At 45.5% G+C, this 21,572-nt stretch overlaps 1 protein-coding gene across 4 annotated transcripts in view; it reads left to right on the top strand.

The window, feature by feature from the left end:
- The first annotated feature begins 3,872 nt into the window (after window positions 1–3,872).
- LOC8032154 (hemicentin-2) overlaps window positions 3,873–21,572 on the top strand; it is a 132,151-nt gene continuing 114,451 nt past the window's right edge. The window contains exon 1 of one of the 4 annotated variants that reach the window (XM_040209130.2): window positions 3,873–3,937. Coding sequence is in view for 2 of the 4 variants with exons in the window: in XM_040209129.2 (XP_040065063.1) it covers window positions 4,995–5,085 (91 nt within the window). In the remaining 2 variants the exon portion in view is untranslated. Of the gene's footprint in view, window positions 3,938–4,638; window positions 5,086–21,572 lie in introns of those variants that run through there. The other 3 variants (XM_040209128.1, XM_040209129.2, XM_040209127.1) reach the window with 3 other exon arrangements.

Here is a 21,572-nt window from a genome sequence, read left to right as displayed (position 1 = left end):
CTCAGCGAGCGCTCACGGCTGCCGCACTCCGTATCGACGGCTCGAGAGGGCGCCACTAAAGCATGTTCTTGATAGAGTGTATGAAGCGGGCAGCCAGGGCGGCTCGCATTGCATTTGCTGCGCGATTAAGCACTAATTCGGCATGACACTTCATTGGCCACAAACGACAGCAAACACGGGGTGAAAATCAGCTCAGAACGGGAGCCACTTCGCGCTGCCATACCGCGAAACGGCAAAGCCCCAAGCCAAAGCTGCTCGCTGGAGGCCTTCGGAGCGCTCGGAACCGGTCGGATCCTCCAGTCCATACGACCACAGCGCCGCCGCGTACATTCGGGACCTTTCTACGCTCGCCGCTCGTCGGTGCCTGATCCCACTGCACCTTTCTAGTTAGTATGCGCCGCCTTTTCCACCGCTTGGTGGCGGAAATGTCGACGGGTGTTTCCTTGTTTCCGTACTTTATAAACTGCACTTGTTTCTTTTCTGACCTAAATTACTGAACAAAAACTACCTTTATAAATAATTGAAACGGTTCGCGCCACTTATATCTTGTATTTCGACTAAAAAGAAGGTTTTTGTGGCTCTGACCATTAGTAAGCCAAGGACCAAAGGCGTCACATATCGCGCGCTTTCGGCACCGCGGGTCGCCCCCGTAGGTGGAGGAGGTTTCCGCGCCGTCCGGTTAAAATATAACGCACTGATATTTAACTACTCTTTCCGAGCCCGCTGACATAGACGCGTAAATATGATTGCAGGGCCCCTTTAAGCTGCCAGTGGCTGTATAGACAAGCGGAGGTTGAGGAGAAAATCCCCACTCCTGGCCCCGTTCTTCGCCAGTTCTCTTTCCCCCTTCTTCGTTTCAAACACCTCAACCTCTTCACATCATGTTTATAATTTCCGTTCCAGCTTGACAATTCGCAAAGGCAAGTGCAGAGCGTCCGAGTCATGGCGTGTGGTTTCGGGCGCCGTGGGACCCGGGGAAGTAGGGAGCCTGTCTCGGGAGCAGAGCCTCTCTGGGCTCGGTGAACGTGTTGCTTCGACGTACTACTCCAGCACTAGACTGTCCGCCTCTTTTATCACTTTTCTTCCGTCACCGACTGTCCTTTTTGGGTTCACGAATCAGCGCTTCACACATGCATACGATGGGTATAAAAACAAACACACACACATACACACACACACGCACACGCACACACACACACACAACCACACAAATTTGTATAACCTAGCGGCGACGGCGGTTAACTTGTTGCCTCATGCATGTCTGATGCATGACAGCATGATTCTCCCATTCTTAGACCTCGGGGACGTGCGTCTGTGTCCTTTGTGCCGGCGATGTGGATGATAGTTTTGGTTCTGTCTTGATAACGCGCGGAGATAAAGAGAAGAGTGCAGAGCTCGCGTTTCGGATATTCCTAGATATCAATGATTTTTCTAACCGCAGTGGCTACAATCGAGCCTGGCTCCAAGCGTTCGGCGACGTATTGATTGCAATCCTGCAATCATAGACCGCTGGCGCAGTAGTCGTCCTCAATCCGTGGTCCCAATTCGATACAGGTATGTCGATGCCATCGTTAATCACATGGGCCAGCAGGATCCTGTGGCAGCGACGCCGTCGCCAAGAGTCACGTAACAATGTCAGCAACCCTTCTGAATGAAACCAAAGCCTTCGAAATACATTACGCAATGTTCTCCCTAAGAAGTAATACATGTAGATTTGATTGTGTAAAGCAACACATTGAATTCGTATAATTTGACGTTGAAGAAAAGAAAACGCATAATAAAAAAAATTAAACAATATATATATTTTTGATTTTGTTTTTATTAACATTTTCTTATAATAATGAGAGGAAAATGGAAAATGGTAGTTCGCTTCTGGAGACCTTGGCGGTTAAGTTGCTTTGCAAAGGTTTCCATCTTATGCCAATGGTGATTTTTGGTAGAGCCTTCCTGAGGTTTTCTATTGAAACGGAACTCTAAATAAGTTTCTGATCGTTTTGACTCACGTTGTTGCGTGACGGCTCTGCTATACGGCTGTAAACTGCAGGAATCATGCTGTCAATCGCGGTAATTGGAAATCTGCGTGCTCCACGGAAAAGCGAACCCTAAGGTTTTCTTCATAAACAGTGCGGCTATTACTCGAGTAAATACGGTAAATAAATCGCGAAGCAAGAGAAAGCGAAGACCACGACCTGTGTCTCTTAAAGGGGCCCTGCAAGGACTTTTTTACTGGTTTTTAGTTTGCACCGAACCTGAGGGCACTTAATGAAACTTCTCTTTTCTCGAACTTAGCTTTATTTTAGAAGTTATAGGCAAATTAAAATTACAAAAAACAAGCAATAAATAACCTCCTTCATGACGTCCTTGGTCGCTTCAGTGGCCGTGAACTAGAGGAGGTGTAGTGAGCTCAGCGAGCGCTCACGGCTGCCGCACTCCGTGTCGACGGCTCGAGAGGGCGCCACTAAACCATGTTCTTGATAGGGTGTATGAAGCGGGCAGCCAGGGCGGCTCGCATTGCATTTGCTGCGCGATTAAGCACTAATTCGGCAGGACACTTCATTGGCCACAAACAACAGCAAACACGGGGTGAAAATCAGCTCAGAACGGGAGCCACTTCGCGCTGCCATACCGCGAAACGGCAAAGCCGCAAGCCAAAGCTGCTCGCTGAAGGCCTTCGGAGCGCTCGGAACCGGTCGGATCCTCCAGTCCATACGACCACAGCGCCGCCGCGTACATCCGGGACCTTTCTACGCTCGGCGCTCGTCGGTGCCTGATCCCACTGCACCTTTCTAGTATGCGCCGCCTTTTCCACCGCTTGGTGGCGGAAATGTCGACGGGTGTTTCCTTGTTTCCGTACTTTATAAACTGCACTTGTTTCTTTTCTGACCTAAATTACTGAACAAAAACTACCTTTATAAATAATTGAAACGGTTCGCGCCACTTATATTTTGTATTTCGACTAAAAAGAAGGTTTTTGTGGCTCTGACCATTAGTAAGCCAAGGACCAAAGACGTCACATATCGCGCGCTTTCGGCACCGCGGGTCGCCCCCGTAGGTGGAGGAGGTTCCCGCGCCGTCCGGTTAAAATATAACGCACTGATATTTCACTACTCTTTCCGTGCCCGCTGACATAGACGCGTAAATATGATTGCAGGGCCCCTTTAAGCTGCCAGTGGCTGCATAGACAAGCGGAGGTTGAGGAGAAAATCCCCACTCCTGGCCCCGTTCTTCGCCAGTTCTCTTTCCCCCTTCTTCGTTTCAAACACCTCAACCTCTTCACATCATGTTTGTAATTTCCGTTCCAGCTTGACAATTCGCAAAGGCAAGTGCAGAGCGTCCGAGTCATGGCGTGTGGTTTCGGGCGCCGTGGGACCCGGGGAAGTAGGGAGCCTGTCTCGGGAGCAGAGCTTTCCTGGGCTCGGTGAACGTGTTGCTTCGAAGTACTACTCCAGCACTAGACTGTCCGCCTCTTGTATCACTTTTCTTCCGTCACCGACTGTCCTTTTTGGGTTCACCAATCAGCGCTTCACACATGCACACGATGGGTATAAACACAAACACACACACACACACACACACACACGCACACACACACAAATTTGTATAACCTAGCGGCGACGGCGGTTAACTTGTTGCCTCATGCATGTCTGATGCATGACATCATGAGTCTCCCATTCTTAGACCTCGGGGACGTGCGTCTGTGTCCTTTGTGCCGGCGATGTGGATGATAGTTTTGGTTCTGTCTTGATAACGCGCGGAGATAAAGAGAAGAGTGCAGAGCTCGTGTTTCTGATATTCCTAGATATCAATGATTTTTCTAACCGCAGTGGCTACAATCGAGCCTAGCTCCAAGCGTTCGGCGACGTATTGATTGCAATCCTGCAATCATAGACCGCTGGCGCAGTAGTCGTCCTCAATCCGTGGTCCCAATTCGATCCAGGTATGTCGATGCCATCGTTAATCACATGGGCCAGTAGGATCCAGTGGCAGCGACGCCGTCGCCAAGAGTCACGTAACCATGTCAGCAACCCTTCTGAATGAAACCAAAGCCTTCGAAATACATTACGCAACGTTCTCCCTAAGAATTAATACATGTAGATTTGATTGTGTAAAGAAACACATTGAATTCGTATAATTTGACGTTGAAGGCAAGAAAACGCATAATAAAAAAATTAAACAATATATATATTTTTAATTTTGCTTTTATTAACATTTTCTTATAATAATGAGAGGAAAATGGAAAATGGTAGTTTGCTTCTGGAGACCTTGGCGGTTAAGTTGCTTTGCAAAGGTTTCCATCTATGCGAATGGTGATTTTTGGTAGAGCCTTCCTGAGGTTTTCTATTGAAACGGAACTCTAAATAAGTTTCTGATCGTTTTGACTCACGTTGTTGCATGACGGCTCTGCTATACGGCTTCCGTGAACTCTAGAAAAACCAGGGGTTCCACCACCTGCTTCGGCAGGTTCGAAGGAAAGACTCATACCGAGAGTCAAACATTGAATCACCGAGCGCCACGGAGACAATGAGGCGGTCCATTTCCTTTCGTCACACAGATAAGCGGCGTTCGCTGACCAGCACTTTTTTTCTCCTGGACGCGTCCGCTCTCGACTCGCTGCACGCCGGGGCTGAGTCCCGATGCGGTCGTTGTTTGCATGTCCACTCGCGCACGAGGGCGCGTGCTCGGCCGGCGCCGCCGCTGCCTGGCCAAACAGCGCTGTCGAGTGGGAGAGTTGCCTCGAAGGCGCGGTGGAAGCGCATTCCGCTCTCCTCCTCTCCCGAGCGCTGCGAGCGCGCGCGCGGGTGCTTCGTCCGCGCCTGCGCCCGCACTTGCGGTGGGGAGCTCAAACTCCGGAGGCCCAAAGTGGCGCGTCGAGTTTACTGCGAGCCCAGGCAGCGGCCGACCAGCGACGCAAATTTCCCGCCGGAGGCGGCATCGATTGACGGCGTTCGGTCGAGCTTGTCCGTCCGAAGGCAGCGCTCGACCTGTTGGACGCGATGGAACCGAGCTTGGCCTCCACGTGGACGTTGGCCAGCGTCCTCGCGCTCGCCGCCCCGCTGGTCGGGGCCTGGAGGGACTTTAAGCCGGGTGAGTGACGCCTGACGTCGCGCAAAGCCCCACTTGAATGGAGCTTTCGCAGGACGGTTGTTCCACGTAAAGAGAAACATTGTTGCTTTATACTTACTGTCTTTGACCTTTTCCAACGATAGTCAAGATCCGTGGATGGTTCGTTGTACCGTAGCACATTGATCTCAACGCTCTGGGTAAAACCTACATGATGTGGACACAACTTAAAATGGTGCACATACAAAATGTATTGTTTTGTGCCTTGACTGTTTTCGATTAGCGTATAGGGTTTGTCGCTGGGTACATGAATAACTTAGGCGCGATTTATTTTCGTTATAGCGTTTTTTCAGCAAAACCGAGGCACATGACTCGACTATTGTGGAGATCATTTGCCTCCGCTTTGTTGTTTTTTTATTAATTTTTTAGTCAGGAAAATTAGAGTAAGTATTTTTCGTCTTGTTCAGTGTTTGGTTGTAATACTTTGTCCACGTTTTCATAGTTCATGAATTAACCATGTCATATCAACGGAACAGTTGAACATCTTGAGGATACTCTCCTTTCTCTATTCACCCATTTTAAAGTATCAAATTGGAGCTACATAACTGCTCAATATTTGGCTTTTCTCAGCGATTGTGAACATTAAGAATGGGAAAAATACTTGCACAAATTTATCGAAATACAAAGACAAAATACTACGACAAAATGTATCTCTTAAAAATGCAATTACAGTTTTAAAACTCGATTAATACGAAATACATATACGAGAGGCATTTTACCATCTTCAAATACGTCTTAAAATACATTTCGTTCCAAGTTCCGCTGATATATGTGTGATCCAAATTCAACCGAGAGTGAAAATGCGAACAGCCCGTTCCCAAATAAAAATTTTAATTTATATGTCAAAACGATAAAGTGCATAAAATTGAAATCTCAGTTGTAGCAATAACTTTTATTAGATATACTATAGACGGGTACCATGTTCTGAAAGAATACATTTTATCAATGTTGTTGTGGAGCTAATTCGCACAGGTTTCTTAAAACTTCTAGCGCGACCTAAGCAACAAAGGCTTTTCGAGCAACATATCGTTGTGTTGCTCGAACACAACGATGTTTTTGTTGGAAAAATAAAGCTACTATTAAGTATTATTAGTATTATAATGCAATCAGTGTTTAGGGACAAAATGAGGCTATCAAGAAAAAAATATGCATTTCACTGGATAAACAAAAATTAGGATTTGATTGCAGATAAAAAAACACGCTTAACTGCAGGAAACATCTGCAGCATTGTGATGATGGTGTGCTGTTCACAGGGTGAAAGCACTTCAGAATTTCGTCGACGGAAAGTGATCCCCATAAGTTAAAGAATGCTTCGCTCTCACCATATTGCGGCGCATAGATTGCAGCAAGTAATGAGAATAGGTCCTGTGCTGCTTGCGCGAACAGATCTCTCATGTCATGCGTATCACGGCGTGGTGTTCAAAAAGCCATGAAATAAAGGCGGCTTTGAGTCAACAACCTCGGAGCAATTTGTAGCAAAAAAAGAATCAAAACAACCCCAAACACAAATCCAACCATTTATACCGATTGTGGGTTCCGTGCTTCTTTTTCCGCCTAAGTTTTTTGCTATCGAACTGTGGCAATAGTCATGTCGCATTGAAGAGGTTCCAAACTTGTCTGTAATTGCAGTTGCATTTGAAGTAACAATTTTTAGTGTTTAACTATAACTAAAAATGCATTCCCTAATATGTAAATGAATACAATGCGTTCAAGCTGTTCTAAATCCATTATGTTTCAAATTATAATGCAATTAAATGCAAAGGTGCAAGCGAGCTGGACAAGAATGACGCACATAATCCCTGGAGAAGGGGAACAAGAGGGACAAAGGACAAACACAAATCTCCAAACACAGCTAGGTGACTGGTGCGTGACCGAAAAAATCCGCCTGGTCCGGGTATGGAACCCGGGACCTCTCCTGGAGAGGTCCCGGGTTCGATACCCGGACCAGGCGGATTTTTTCGGTCACGCACCAGTCACCTAGCTGTGTTTGGAGATTTGTGTTTGTCCTTTGTCCCTCTTGTTCCCCTTCTCCAGGGATTATTTGCGTCATATTTCAAATGCTGTCCCCCCTAGCTAAAGTGACGTTTAATTATTCCCGGGCGCGTTGGTCACTTTAACAATATCAAGCGTAGGGCCAATAAAAGTATAATGCGCATTAACCCTCCCTGTAATGATCAACTAGCCTTTTGACTGGTTGTTACTGTTTGCAAAGAACCAGGACATCGAATAATGAGTCAGCCAAAGACGATGAATAGGGGAATTTCACGGTGGCAAGTGTTTTAAAAAGGGTGACCGTCATTTACAACTCCTCATTGGGCAGGGAGCTCTTGTGTGTTGTTGTTTCTTCTCCAAAACTTTTGTAACTTATAATTAGTTACATGCTGTCCCCCCAGCATTAACCAGAGGGCATCGCTATGAATGAAATGATGGATGGATGAATCAGGCTCACGGCGCAGGGACTGAAATATCGCTAAGCAACGGGTGTACGCACCTTCCGTCCCATGGTCCCCAGCACCACCTCTCGCCACCTTTTTTGTACACTTGGGGTGGTTGCTAGGTTGAGCGTACATGGCACTCGCGATATACACGCTCTCTGGAAGCACCTTATTATTGGTAGAAACCTCCTACTCTCGACGACGTGCCAGCTTTTGTATCTTTCTAGTCCTGGGAGCCTCATAATGGTAAGTTGTAGCAGAAGTTTGACTAAAGGACAGCTGCTTGGTGGCTGAAAACGTTAAGTGTCCCAAGAAAACATCGACTGCCACTTGTAGACTTCCAAGAGCTTTCGTGTCAAGTTCTTCCGAGCAGCTTCGTTGTTGCTCGTTCTTCCGCAGCGTTGGCTGCGCTCTGAACTAAGGTAAAGCGAAGAAAATATTTAGATCTTTGTGTTTTAAAACCCAAACCAACGAAGATCATCTGGCACGCCCCAGCGAAAATTCCGCGGGTTCATTTCGACCAAAGGGAGATATTTTGACGTGCAACCGAAATCTCGAACGGCCTCCATCAGGTTGTGGGCACCTGGGCCGGCATTCGCACCCGCCAAATATGAATTCATAAACCAGCGCGTTAACTCGGAACAAAAAAAAAAATAAAAAATTCGGGGTGTGTACGTTTATACAGCCTAGAACTTAGTCTGCCTCAACGGGCGACTTGTCTCCCAGCTGTAGATCAACAATTTAGCCAGTGCAGTGCAACCGCAGGCCTGGGGTCTTTAACGTGCACCACGCAGTAGTGATACACGGCCGCACGCCGGTACGATGCTCATCCAGATCGAAACAAGCATGGGTGGGGTTTGAACTCAGAACTCCTAAGTTCTGCAGCGTGAGCTTTCGCTCCACATGCTCCGTCTGGTGTACGCTAGCCCTCTCAGCCACCATGGAACTCTCTGGCGGCCTCTGATGCGTCACGAATTGAATCCGTACAAAAACGTTTTGTTCGCATTGCGTATGACAGGCATTTTAATAGAAGGTGTTATTATAATTACAAATATATTCTTAAGACTTTAAGCTTACAAAATTTATTGACGTGCAGACTCTCGCGTGATATTTTATTTGTGCACAAAGTGATCGACGGTCAATGTGATGCTGACTTTTTAAGCTCTGTCCGTTTTCACTCGCCTCCTCGCGTCTGTAGAAAACACACTGTATTCTATCTGTCCTCGAAGAACACAAACACTCTGTTTTATATCTGTCGAAGAACACACTGTCCCGGTTAATTCGCTTGCAAATCAGTGAACGACGTACACTCTAAAAAAAGCCCGTGCGTCTGCTTTCCCGCACAACACTCGGAGAGCCAATCACCGCAACTTACGGAGGCAGCTCAGCGAATGACGATGCCAAAACATATGTTTAGACGAAAAAACGCAGACTGAGTTGTGACATTAAGCAATGCAAGCGTGACGTTTTGCATTGCTTAATGTCAAAACTCAGACTGCGTTGTTTGGTCTGAACTTATGTTTCGGCATTGTCATTCGCTGAGCTGCCTCCGTAAGTTGCGCTGATTGGCTCTCTGAGTGTTGTGCGTGAAAGTAGACGCACAAACATTTTTTAGAGTGTAGAGTCACCAGGGCCTCTAAACTCGTCAAACACAAAGTTGCGACCGAAGTTGAGGAAGCGCACCGATTGGCCTATCACGACGATGACTTCGCACTTTTTTTGCCGGCGTCCAATAGGCGCGCTCCGCGAACTTTCTGCTCTAACTTTGTGTTTGACGAGTTTAGGGCCCCATGTTTAGATATTTTTTGTGACTGCTTCTTTCAAGCGTGATCTTGATATGCTTCTGCATCATGCTTAGGACGATGTCTCAATGAGTCGCTCTTCTTTTTCTTCTGTGTATTTGCCACCACATAAAACCTCACGGCTGTTCTGGGGCACTCAAGAAATAAAAGATGATTATTATTGTGATTATTATTATTATCTGCTCCTTTTTTATCTACTTCTGGGGTTCCTCAAGGCAGTAACCTCGGTCCTCTGCTGTTTTTGGTTTTTGTAAATGATCTAACTTCCTGCATCAAACACACGCGGTTTTTGTTATTTGCTGATGATATTAAGTTGTTTACAGCGGTTAAAACGGTTGACGATTGTAAATGTCTTCAGCGCGATATAGATTCTATTTCGGCGTGGTGTTTTTCAAATGACCTACTCTTAAATGAGTCAAAGACGAAAGTTATGTCCTTTTCTAGGAAGCGTGAAATTCTGAGTTTTCCCTATGTATTAGATTCCACCAATATTACTCGAGTTGAGGTCATTCGTGATCTAGGCGTTTTTATGGATCCTGCAATTAATTTCAACCATCACGTGACCACAATTACGAATGCTTCCTTTCGACTGCTGGGAGCCATTACACGAGTGACACGCGATTTTTCTAAACCACTTTGTATTTTACGTTTGTTCTCTTCACTGGTGCGTAGTCGTGTTGAATATGCCTCAGTTGTCTGGAACTGTATTGGAGTGACAAATTCAGGTTTAATTGAGAGTGTTCAACGTAGGTTTGTTCGTGTTTTGTTTGATCGTTATTTTCAACCGAATTATTTCTATAGTTATGAGAGGATTTGTGAACTCGTGAAGCTAGACTCGTTGCACAACAGGAGAACAATTCGTGAACTGACATACTTGTATAAGATTGTAAATGGTATAATTGACTCCCCAGAGCTACTCGGCCACATCTATTTGCACGTTCCTCGTCAGTCTTGTAGACTTCATACTTTGTTTTATCCTATAGACTTTTATCATGCTGCACCCATAACACGCCTACAATTGACTTATAACCATTTAGAACAGATTTGTGCGAATGCTAGCCTTGATATATTTGATGAAAAGCGTAAATTTCGACAGTGTGTTGAGGCTATTGTTCTTTCCTAACGTTTCGCTTTTATCCTGTTTAGCGTTGTATTTCCGAAGGAATAAGTGCACCACTAAGGAGGCGTCAAGCTGTTGGTGGGTCACTGAAAATAAGAATAAACATAAACATTATTATTATTATTATTATTATTATTATACTCCGCGACAACTTTTCTTGGCAATGCAGTGGAAGGTACAGGCCCGCGTCCCCTCTCCCATTTTGAGTGTGCGCGGGCCCTCCTCCTCTCCCCGGAAATGGGGGAGGAGGAGAGCCTGCGTACACTCAAAATGGGAGAGGGGACGCGGGCCTGTACCTTCCACTGCATTGCCAAGAAAAGTTGTCGCGGAGTATAATATCTGGATTTCGGCGGGTTCCTGAAACTTTGATTCTTTGATTCATTGGATTAAGTACGGTTCATTCATCTGCAGATGCTCGTTTATATATACCGGGTGTTTTTGCGAAGACTTTCAGAAATCCTAAAAATTAGGGCGTTTGAAAAAAGAAGAAACTGTCTTCGGGAACAAACTACCAGCCACGGCGGACGTCAGGGATTGCCAAAAACATACTAATTAACCAGCTAATTAATTAAAATTTGTTAAGTAACTTTTTAATTAGGGTAAATAGACATATGGTTCCAATTAGAAAGTTGCTGAGCGTTATTGAAAACCACTAAATCAGTCGTTTTCAGAAAGACTTTGAGCGCGTGAGAAGCGTAGTAGTGCACTAAAGCTACCGCTCTTTGAGCAGGTACAAAGCTACCGGTTGCGATAAGGCGTCCGCGCGATTTTTCCGTCTCTTATCTAGCCCCAGCTTTGTACCTGCTCCACGAGTACTCTACTTTAGTACAATACTACGCTTCTCACGCGCCGAAGGTCTTTTTGAAAATGACTGATTTGGTGGTTTTCGATAACGCTCAGCAACTTTGTAACTAGAATCATATGTCTATTTCCACTAATTAAAAAGTTAATTAACACATTTTAATTAATTAGTTGGCTAATTACTATGTTCTTGGCAATTCCCAACGTCCGCCGTGGCTGGTAGTTTGTTCCCGAAGAAAGTTTTTTTTATTTTTTTTGACGGTTTAATTTTTAGGATTTTTAAAAGTTTTCGCAGAAACACCCGGTATATGTGTTTAAATGGATGATTTCAACTAAAATCGGACAGGCCCTCCCCCCCCCCCCCCCCCCCCTAAAAGGGTCTATATTTTAATTTTGAGGGAAAAAATATATGTTTTGGGGGCATTTCTCAAATGAAGGAGGGCGCAAACCGCATGTTCCCCAGAATTTTTTGTTCTCGAGTTACGAAGCGTAGAAGCCGCAGTGGCAGGAGCGAGTGTTTTTGCCCAGCGTCGCAGGTCGTGTGTTTGACACCCTCTGCTGGCGCTAGTGTTTTTCCTAAATCCTTTAACTTTTCCCCCTCATTTAATAGGTACTATAAATATACCTTGATGTATTCAAATATTTTTAGAAATTATATTGGTTTCTAAGAAAAATGTCAAACTCGTCACTCTGGACGATTTTGGGTCATGTTTGACAGGTCATTACTTTGTCTGTACTTAAGGTGCAATCGGTGACAAAAGTCCCCAGGACGCGCGAGCTGCTAGTGAAACGCATTGCTCTGCCATCTGCCGGCGGGTCGCCTGGTTTCGAGGTCACACAAAAGCACATGCGCGTCCGCCAGCAAACATGTGTGTTTTCCCGCTCTTCTGCGGCGGGGCGCCTAACTCGGAATCGGGTGCGTGGTGCCCCGTCGGAGGTAGCACTTGCGGCTGATGAGCGTCTGTTACACATTCCGAAACTGGAGATGCCGCCTGCGGCATTGCGCCGCATTTCGCCGTGTCAGCGCACCTTGCTTTCTAACCAGTTGAGTTCATCGCTCAGTTGAGCTGCCGTGACTTCTTGCTTTATAGGTGTCATGTCAGTAAGCGCTATCTCCGAGGTGGTACCACGCGCCTGATTCCGATTTAGGCGCCGCGCCGCAAAAGAGCGGGAAAACACACATGTTTGCAGGCACAGTAGGACGCGCATGTGCTTTTGTGGGATCTCGAAACCAGGCGACCCGCCGGCAGATTGCAGAGCAATGCGTTTTCGTCGCAGCTCGCGCGTCCTGGGGACTTTTGTCCCCGACTGTACATTTTTTTTTCTTTAGCTCTACAGAAAAATCTAAGCATGGCCAGTATATATAGATTAATAATATCATTATGATCTGCTGAGTAGCCGCTCCGCTACCTTCACGTACACGTTGTGAAAAATAACAACTGTTGAAAGTTTGAGATCGATTTTCTCAAAACCCCCATTTTTGTGAATTTTCATTTTTAAATTCTTTCAGATATAATAGTCGACGATAAGAAAAAACAATCTAGAAATGTAATATTTTGGTTGTATGTCCTTTATTTGAGCCGCAATCGCGTGAAGTGAGTGGTCATTTGACCAAAATGAGCATACATTTCACGCGATTGAGGCGCAAACAGAGGAGATACAACCAAAATATTACATTTCTAGATTGTTTTTTTTTTCTTGCAGTCAACTATTATATCTAAAAAATTTAAAAAAAATTAAAAAAATTACAAAAATGGGGGTTTTGGGAAAGTCGATCCCAAACTTACACAAACAAACCTCAAACCGGCATTTAGCGCCTCACGATTTCGAAAATATGTTTTTATTTTTGTTTACTTTTTTAAAAAGGAACGTAAAGTAGGCGAACTTGTGATATTCACTGTAATTTAAAACTTGAAATAAGAGAGAAACCGCATAAGCACACTACAAAACAATGAGTAACAAGTATATACAAATCAAAAGGCAGCTCAACGTGCCAAAAATTGTTAGTATATAGGATGGTTCAAAGTAAACGAGGGTGGCTAGTCGTTACCCAGCCTATTACCCCCGATCGAATCATACATTCTCACATTATTCAAATCTTGTACATAAATCTTCGGAAAATATGCGCCGGGTTTTGTTATCCTCACTTCTTGCTGATCGCCGACGGTCGACTCCACAGTTCGTGCACCTCAGTAATGTAGAAACGCGCGCGCAAAACCAGTAAAAAGCACAAAAACACCGATAACACATTTTCCGAAGTCAGTACTTTTTTTTTTTTTTTACTAGTTCGACGTTACTGTGACGCAGTTTTCACTCGTAGGAGCCACGCATTTCAGAGTTGCAGTACTGATGATTTTCTCAATTTCGAGAGACAAACCGGTACGTGCATGCCTTGACACGTGTATGCAGCTACTTTGTGCTTTCGCAGATCTTTTCTAGGGCAACGTTCGAGGCGCCTTCCTCCAGTGTCTTCCTCCACACGTGTGAGGATCGGATGTCTCTTCGTGGGTTTACCTTCTCCCACTCTTTTTCCTTGAGCTCCCGAAAACGCGTGAGCTTCTCTTTGGCAATTGAGAGTCGAACAATTCCTTTAACTTTCGGTCTGAGTGCCTCAACGAAGCTTTGCGCGTTCGTTACAAAAGTACAATTCTGTAGTTATCAAGTCATACATGGATGCCTGGTGCTTGAGCACGCCGCCCGCTCCATCACACGAGCTTTTCCCGTGCCCTAAGGCGGAGAATATCCACTTAGCGACGGCATTCTTTCTTTTTTTTTTTTTTTTAATTCGCACACCTGGTGCCTGTTTTCAAAGTGGCTCGGAGCACTGTCTGAAGTATAAACGAGTTGCGTGAAAATAGGCAATAGTTCCTCCAGCCGCCCTTCGACGACATTAAGCGCAAAGAGCGCATGGGACAAGCCATGGACGATGTCGTCGCTCAATCTGTAGCCACGCAGGTAAATATGGAAACCAACTTGCTCTTCCAGTGATGTCCTTGCGCCGCGCGATGGATCAGTACACTCCAGTTTGCAGCAAAATCGGAGTGCAAGATGACGGCACGTTGACTTCACATGTACTTTCTCGAGCCATATGGCTCTTCGCTGGGCGCGTCTGATGAAGTGGGGAATGTATTTTTTGTCCACTTTTGAAACCCAAAGATATTCCAGAAAATTTATGTACAGATTTGAATGGTGGGAGCATTTATCATTCAATCGTAATAAGCTGTATAATGAGTAGTCACCCTCGTTTACTTTGAACCGTTCTATATAGAAACCATTTTGTTTTTACTTGTTGCGTTGCCTTTTGGTTTGCATATACTTGTTACTAATTGTTTTGTAGTGTGCTTATGTGGTTTCTCTCCTACTTCAAGTTTCAAATTACAATGAATATCACAAGTTCGCCTACTTTACGTTTTGTTTCGAAAACGTAAACAAAAATGAAAGCATATTTTCGAAATCGTAGAGGCGCACAATTCGGTAAGTTTGCTGTATTTTAATCAAATGAGCACACATTTCACGCGATTGCGGCTCAAATAGAGGACATACAACCAAAATATTATATTTCTAGATTGTTTTTTTTTTCTTGTAGTCAACTAATATATCTAAAAGAATTTTAAAACAAGAAAATGTGCAAAAATGGGGTTTTTGAAAAAATCGATTTCTAAGTTAAAACATTTGTTATTTCTTACAACATTTTGCGTGAAGGTAGCGGAGCGACTAGTCTACAAATCATAATGACATTATTACATCTATATTGGGCTTGCTTTGGGCTTTCTATAGAGCCAAAGAAAGAAAATTTATCTTAAGTACAGACAAAGTAATGACCTGTCAAAGTTGACCCAAACTCGACCTGAATGACGAGTCTGACTTTTTTTTTTTTTTTTTTTAGAAAACAATCAAATTTATAAAGGTATTTCAATACATCAAGGTATCTTTATGGTACTTATTAAATGAGGGCAAAACGTTAAAAAGGGTGTGGGAAAGACACTAGCGCCAGCAGAGGATGTCAAACGCGCGACCTGCGACGGTGGGCAAAAATTCTCGTTTCTGCCACTCCGGCTTCTACGCTTCGTAACTCGATAACAAAAATTCCGGGGAACATGCCTTATGCGCTCTCGTTCATTTGAGAAATGCCCCAAAAACATACATATTTATCGTCGATATTAAAAATTAGACCCTTTTAGCCTGCCCGATTTGAGATGAAACCACCCATCTATGTTTTGTTTTCAAAAACACATCAATTAACATTGGAGGTCGCCATAATTTCTTCGTCGCTTCCAGCTCCCAGCTGACCATTGGACCCAAACCTGAAGCCAAACGCGTGCCAAAACAAAGATTGGAGAAAAAACAGAAACCTAACGCTGACGCAGCACTCGCGCCCAGTGCATGTTGGGAAGTGCATGTTGGGCCCCAACTTTGTGTTTGACGAGTTTAGGGCCCCAGGGCCCTAAACTTGCCAGACACAAAGTTGGAGCAGAAAGTTCGCGGAGCGCGCCGATTAGACATCGTCGAAACAAGCGCAAAGTCAACGTCGTGATTGGCCAGTCGATGCGCTCCGTCAACTTTAGCCCCAACTTTGTGTTTGACGAGTTTCGAGGCCCTGGAAGCGAATGCTCCATACCGGCTCCCACTTTGCTGTGAGTTGCTGTGGGATGGAGCAGTACCTTCGAGGGTTACTTACAGCCGCAGATGGGTAAGAAAGAAGCTTACAAGTCATGGAGTTCTTCACTATCAGAACATCGCCGCGATATAAGGCACTCGTCGCGAATGCGTCGCGTTAGAGAAGGAAGTCAACAGACTGGCGTCATCACAGTTACGTCTTGCAAGGTTGCAGTCCCCGAGGTACATTACTCCTGTAGGTTGAAATCAGCTGTGTTCTTTCCTTCAATACACTGCATTAGCGACAGATTGCATCCTTTTTATCACGCGGCTAAGTGTACACATCGCGAGACTGTTCGTGCGAACATGATATCGGCGCTTTTTCGCGTTACCTTCGAACAAGAAATCCAAGTGTCACCACCCATTTTTTTTTCCCCAAAGCGTCCTTCTCAAAACATGCCTAGTTTCGGCGATAGGATTTTATGTGTCAAAGTAAAAGAGGAAAAACCGACGATGGTTTCCTCGCGCTAACGGCTCAAGGACCTCGCAATCTTGTCCTTATCACTCTAATGGTATTTATGAATGATGCCTTTGTGACGCATACGTTGTTCCCATTGCTGTCGGTGATACCACGTTGCTTGAAAATGGCGAAGTACACGCCAGCACCACCAACTCGTCCGGCCGCTTTTCTTGACCTAACCAAGATGGCGGATCTGGTTCTTTTCGCGGCTAGTAGATGGCGCTGCGAATTTCACATATCTCCTAATGACGCGGCGGTTATTATAGACGGCGCCCATTTTCGTAAAGGATCTATTCGGACGTTTTGGCCATACAAAGTGCGATGGTCGCTGCTTTTGGAGAGAAGGAGCGGAATCTCTCAGCCGCAGAGTCGTCAGCTCACACTCTGAGAGTAGTTGGTAGAATACGCAGCGTGCATTGTTAGGCCGCCGCCAGAATGTTTCTATTGCATTTGCGAGGACATTATAGAAACCAGAAGTTACGGTCGTGGGCCGGGCATACCGTGGCCAAACTTGATAGCGAATCCTACGCATAGCTAGTGACAGGCACCGCTAAAGTACAAGAGTAGAGTCACCGAGAGCTTTAGAATCGCAGGACGTGGCATATGATGTTCACGCTTCGTCATTGGTCTTTCGTGTTTAGTATCGTTTAATGTCGCAATCTCATTGGCTGTGAAGCCATAATAAGAAAGTCGTGACACGCCACGCCTTGTGTTTCCTAAGTTGTCAGTGAGACTAGCTACTCTCAGATATCAGGAAACGTCTCAAATACGCACACGAAAAGTCTATCTTGTATGTATGAACGTTTGCAAACAGCCGCGCTTCAAAAGTTAGTCTGGCCACCGTGGATGGAAATCGCTTTGTTTCGGCTCCAGTCTGGAAACCGTGGGTACGCCTGGGCAAAGTGACGCAAGCTACCGCCCGTTATGAAAGGTACAGCCGTTAGCATCCATCCATCCATTCATCCATGCTTGACTATCAAACGATCTATTTACACACACCAAGAGCAAGGTGGCGGCGGCCGGAGGTCGCTTGCAAACGTCTATAGAACAGCGAATCGCGCCCACAGTTAAACGCTAGAACAGAAACACGCACATAGGCTCGTGAGTGCCCTCTACTCGTACGTAAATCTAGCAAAAAAAAAAGAAAAGACAAACACGGCGACGTTTTTCGGTGGCTGTTTTCGTCGTAATACTAGTTTTTTTTTTTTTTTTTTTTTTTTTTTTTTGTATGCACTTCTTTACTAAAAAAAAAAAAATCTGCTCTGAACCTTTTTAGATGAACTAACGCGTTTTATTCGCCATATCCAACCGTTGCGTTTGTATAATACGTGGGAGATTTCCATAGAAGCGGAATCCTCGAGTGCAAGACTCGTTCAAGGTTGAACGACGAACTGACGGTTGCACTGCAGATATGTGTAGTTGATCGTGAAACTTGAAGCAGCATCTGAGATTACCTTTAGGAGTCTCGAAGCCGGAAGGGGCTGCAGTTTGAGTTCCTGGTGGGCAAACGACGGGCACTACATTGATCGCTATGCGTTTTGATTGCTAAGCGCAATCAAAACTTTGGCTTGGGTACCGATTATGCTCCGAGTCTGTCCGAATCGAAAACTTGTTTTGATAGAAATAAGCTAAGGTAGCGCATATCGCTGCTTCTGAAAGCTATGTTTGGCACTTGACAGTTCTGAAGGACCTCACAAGTTGTAAGAGAACGCGTTATTGTTTAGAGGAAGCTTCTAGATCGGTGTTATTTGCAGAAAAGGAACCAGAATCCCGAGTAGCTGCGATGTTTTGTAGAGAGTGAATTGTTTTACAGAACGTTACTCGATTTACCGATCTGCTAAATTACATTAAAGAGATGGTGAACCGAAATTTGGATTTCAAGAAAACAATGCTGGAAATGTAGGCGGGACGCTACAATCCCTACAACACTACTAGTAAGGCGATATCTCGAATAAACGGCCGTATTTTTGGAAAAAGAAGTCGAGATTGAACCAGGCCGACGAGGCGCGTGACCGTCAAGATACCTAGTTGCATCCTCTCTTCGCTTAGCTCCCCAAGGCCGCGAGGCGGAGAAGACGCGAGGCTGTTCCCTCTCCTTCTCGGAGAAACATGACGTCAACATTCCTGCCAAATGCGCCTCTTTTTTTTAATAAAATACGGTCATCCGATCTAGATATCGCTGTATGAGTGATGTTTTGGTGTTTGTAGCATCCCGTTGCACGCTTTTGCCGCGTGTTTTGGGGAATCCAGATTTCGGTTCAGCATCCCTTTAAACATGTTATATGGGTTACGATCGTATTATGTGAGTGCTCAGGATGCGGCGAATATGTCAAAATCATTTGTTGTTATCATTTTTCTGATTTGAAATGCGGGTAAAATACGCGTGATAACGGTTTTCAGTCACCCTCCTTTTTTTTTTTAATTGTTGCTCCGCTAGTCGATTTTGAATGATTCTTTCAAAATAACCATAATTTACGTGAGCTCAGATGCTTTTTGAAAATGTTCATGCGTCAATAAAAACGTATACCGCAGCACTAGAAAAAGAATTGTCTCAAAGCTTAGCGTCGAGCATCAACTTCACCATGCACCTAATAGCACGCACGCCCATAATTTATTCCACTGGTAAACATTTATGGCAGAACTTTAGCCTCATAAATCAAAGGAGGCTGGTCATCATAAACTGGGAATAACTGTATTGCCCATTCAGCATCATTACAATTTCCGGATGGTTTACACTTTCGCTAAATGATTGGGCGTACTGCTGAATAAATTCGAAAGCTTGAACGTAAAATGCGGTTTTGGTCTTCCCGCTAACGCAAGAACGTCAAAAAGTAGTTCGACCCCTAAATTTAACGAGCTTACATCAAACTAAATTCAGCGCTATATAACATCATGTGACATCGTAATGTCTCGTGAACGCGTAACCCGTTGTGGCACCAACCACATTATTACGTCACAAATTCCGTAACCCCGTGACCAATAGTTGCGTACACCACGCAACCGTCGTACGATAACACGTTTGCAAGTTCGGCTTCAGGGCGCCGCCATCTTGCTCGCTTGGGCGTGGCCATAATCTGATTACGACGCCTTAGCAAGGCTTCGTAATCGGATTATGACGCGTCCAAATGCACACCAGCCGGGCAAAATGGCGGGGCCCTGAAGCCGGACTTGCAAACGTGTATACGTACGACGGTTTTGTCAGGCTGCATTTTTCATGGGTTGTGTATATGGCTAAGGTTTCATAAATAAAATTTCTCCAAAAAGTGTAACGGAAGTGTGACGCAAAAGTGGCACACTTAATTTGCCTATTAAATTAAAAAAAAAAAGGTTTTGTGTGTGTTTATACAGCCTAGAACTTGGTCTGCCTCAACGGGCGACGAGTCTCCCAGCTGTGGACGAGAAATTTAGCCAGTGCAGTACAACCGCTAGCCCGGGGGCTTTAACGTGCACCACGCAGTAGTGATACACGACCGCACGCCGGTACGATGCTCATCCAGATCGAAAAGGGCAGGGGTGGGGATTGAACCCAGGATCCCTGGCTTCTGCAGCGAGAGCTTTCGCTCCACGTGCTCCGAGCTGGTGTGCGCTCGGAGCACTAAATTTAGCGGAGAAATTTCATGGGTGTACGATTATACCAATTCAGATTTTTCCTCTAGAGTTACAGGCGAGACGCTCGAACGCCAGATTGAGCAAATATATATATACATATACGAAACGTATTTAGCAAATATATATATATACATATACGAAACGTGAAATTGAGCAAACGGTGGTCACGTGACATTATAAATGAGATGGTGGTCACTCGACGCCATCAGCATGGCGCTGCCTAGTAACAATACCCACGTGACAACGTCACACGACGTCACTGACTTCACAACGTGACACTGTGACGTCACGTAATATCTACACATTACCTTGTCCCGTGACGTCAGATAACGTGACGTTTCGGTATCACGTTGAGGCATCAATGACGTCATGTTGTGACCTGACACTGTCATGTGACGTGACTTCACGTAGCGTTGTGACGTCATGTGACACTGCGTCACATGACGTTACAATAATACCATGACGTGAGACCGTGACGTCACGTCACTAGATGACCCATAGTGAAAACGACCACGTAACCATCGCACATATTGTACGTACGACGCTCGTTCTACGTATACGCACGACGAGCCCAGAAACGCTCCTAATTAAACACCGCGCAGCTCAAGACGCACTGCACATATTTAGAGTTTTATAAACCGCCGTTCCCACTCTTGCGACCGAGTAAGACCGAGAGAGACCAGACCGGTTTTAAGCCTTTTGCGACTTCTTAGGACCGGATGCGATGCAGCGGAGCTGGTCCTACTAGATCGCCAGAGGCTTAAAAACCGGTCTCGTCTCTCTAGGTTTTACTCGGTCGCAAAGTGTGAACGGGCCTTAAGAGTGTTCCCCAACGTTAGGGGGACCCTCAAAAATAGGGGCTCGCTACTCTGCATGCGCCGAAACCAAGCCATGCCTTGGGTTAGCGTTGCCCCCTGACACCCTAACACAGAGTTCTCGCGACCCCTAAGGCAAACAAATATGGCGGCGCCCTGCATCGCTCGCTTCAGAACAAAATCCGTCATAGTGGCTGCACTATTAGGCACGTTCATCGGCAATGAATGGTGCAGCAAGCTTTCGCCTTTGCCTTACCGCGCTTAAATCGCAAGGTATGAACGATGATCCCGCCTAGTTTTCTAGATCGTCTTCTGATTCCGGCCATACTTAAGCCTGCATGGACGCGGTAACATTTGACGCCACAGCGCCGCGCGAATTCTAGTGGCTTGTGTAGCCTCAATCTTGCATAAGCCCGAAGACACTGGGGAATCGGTGGCCGAGTGGGCTAGCGGACTCCAGCTCGGAGCACGTGGAGCGAAAGATCGCACTGCAGAACCCAGGGCTCCTGGGTTCATTCCCCACCTCTGCCCGTTTCGATCTGGATGAGCATCGTACCGGCGTGCGGTCGTGTGCGTAATGCAGGATAAAGACCCCAGGCTAGCGGTTGTACTGCACTGGCTAAATTTCTCATCTACAGCTGAGGGAAAAGTCGCCCGTTGAGGCAGACTAAGTTTAGGCTTTATAAACATACACACACCAATTTACTCTGAACGAAGACACAAAAAAAGAACACATAGGACACGCATAAGCGC

The sequence above is a fragment of the Ixodes scapularis genome, unplaced genomic scaffold (genome assembly GCF_016920785.2).
Source record: "Ixodes scapularis isolate PalLabHiFi unplaced genomic scaffold, ASM1692078v2 PGA_scaffold9__187_contigs__length_104089568, whole genome shotgun sequence".
Classification (NCBI taxonomy): domain Eukaryota; kingdom Metazoa; phylum Arthropoda; class Arachnida; order Ixodida; family Ixodidae; genus Ixodes; species Ixodes scapularis.
This window is presented reverse-complemented; position numbering and strand designations above follow the sequence as displayed.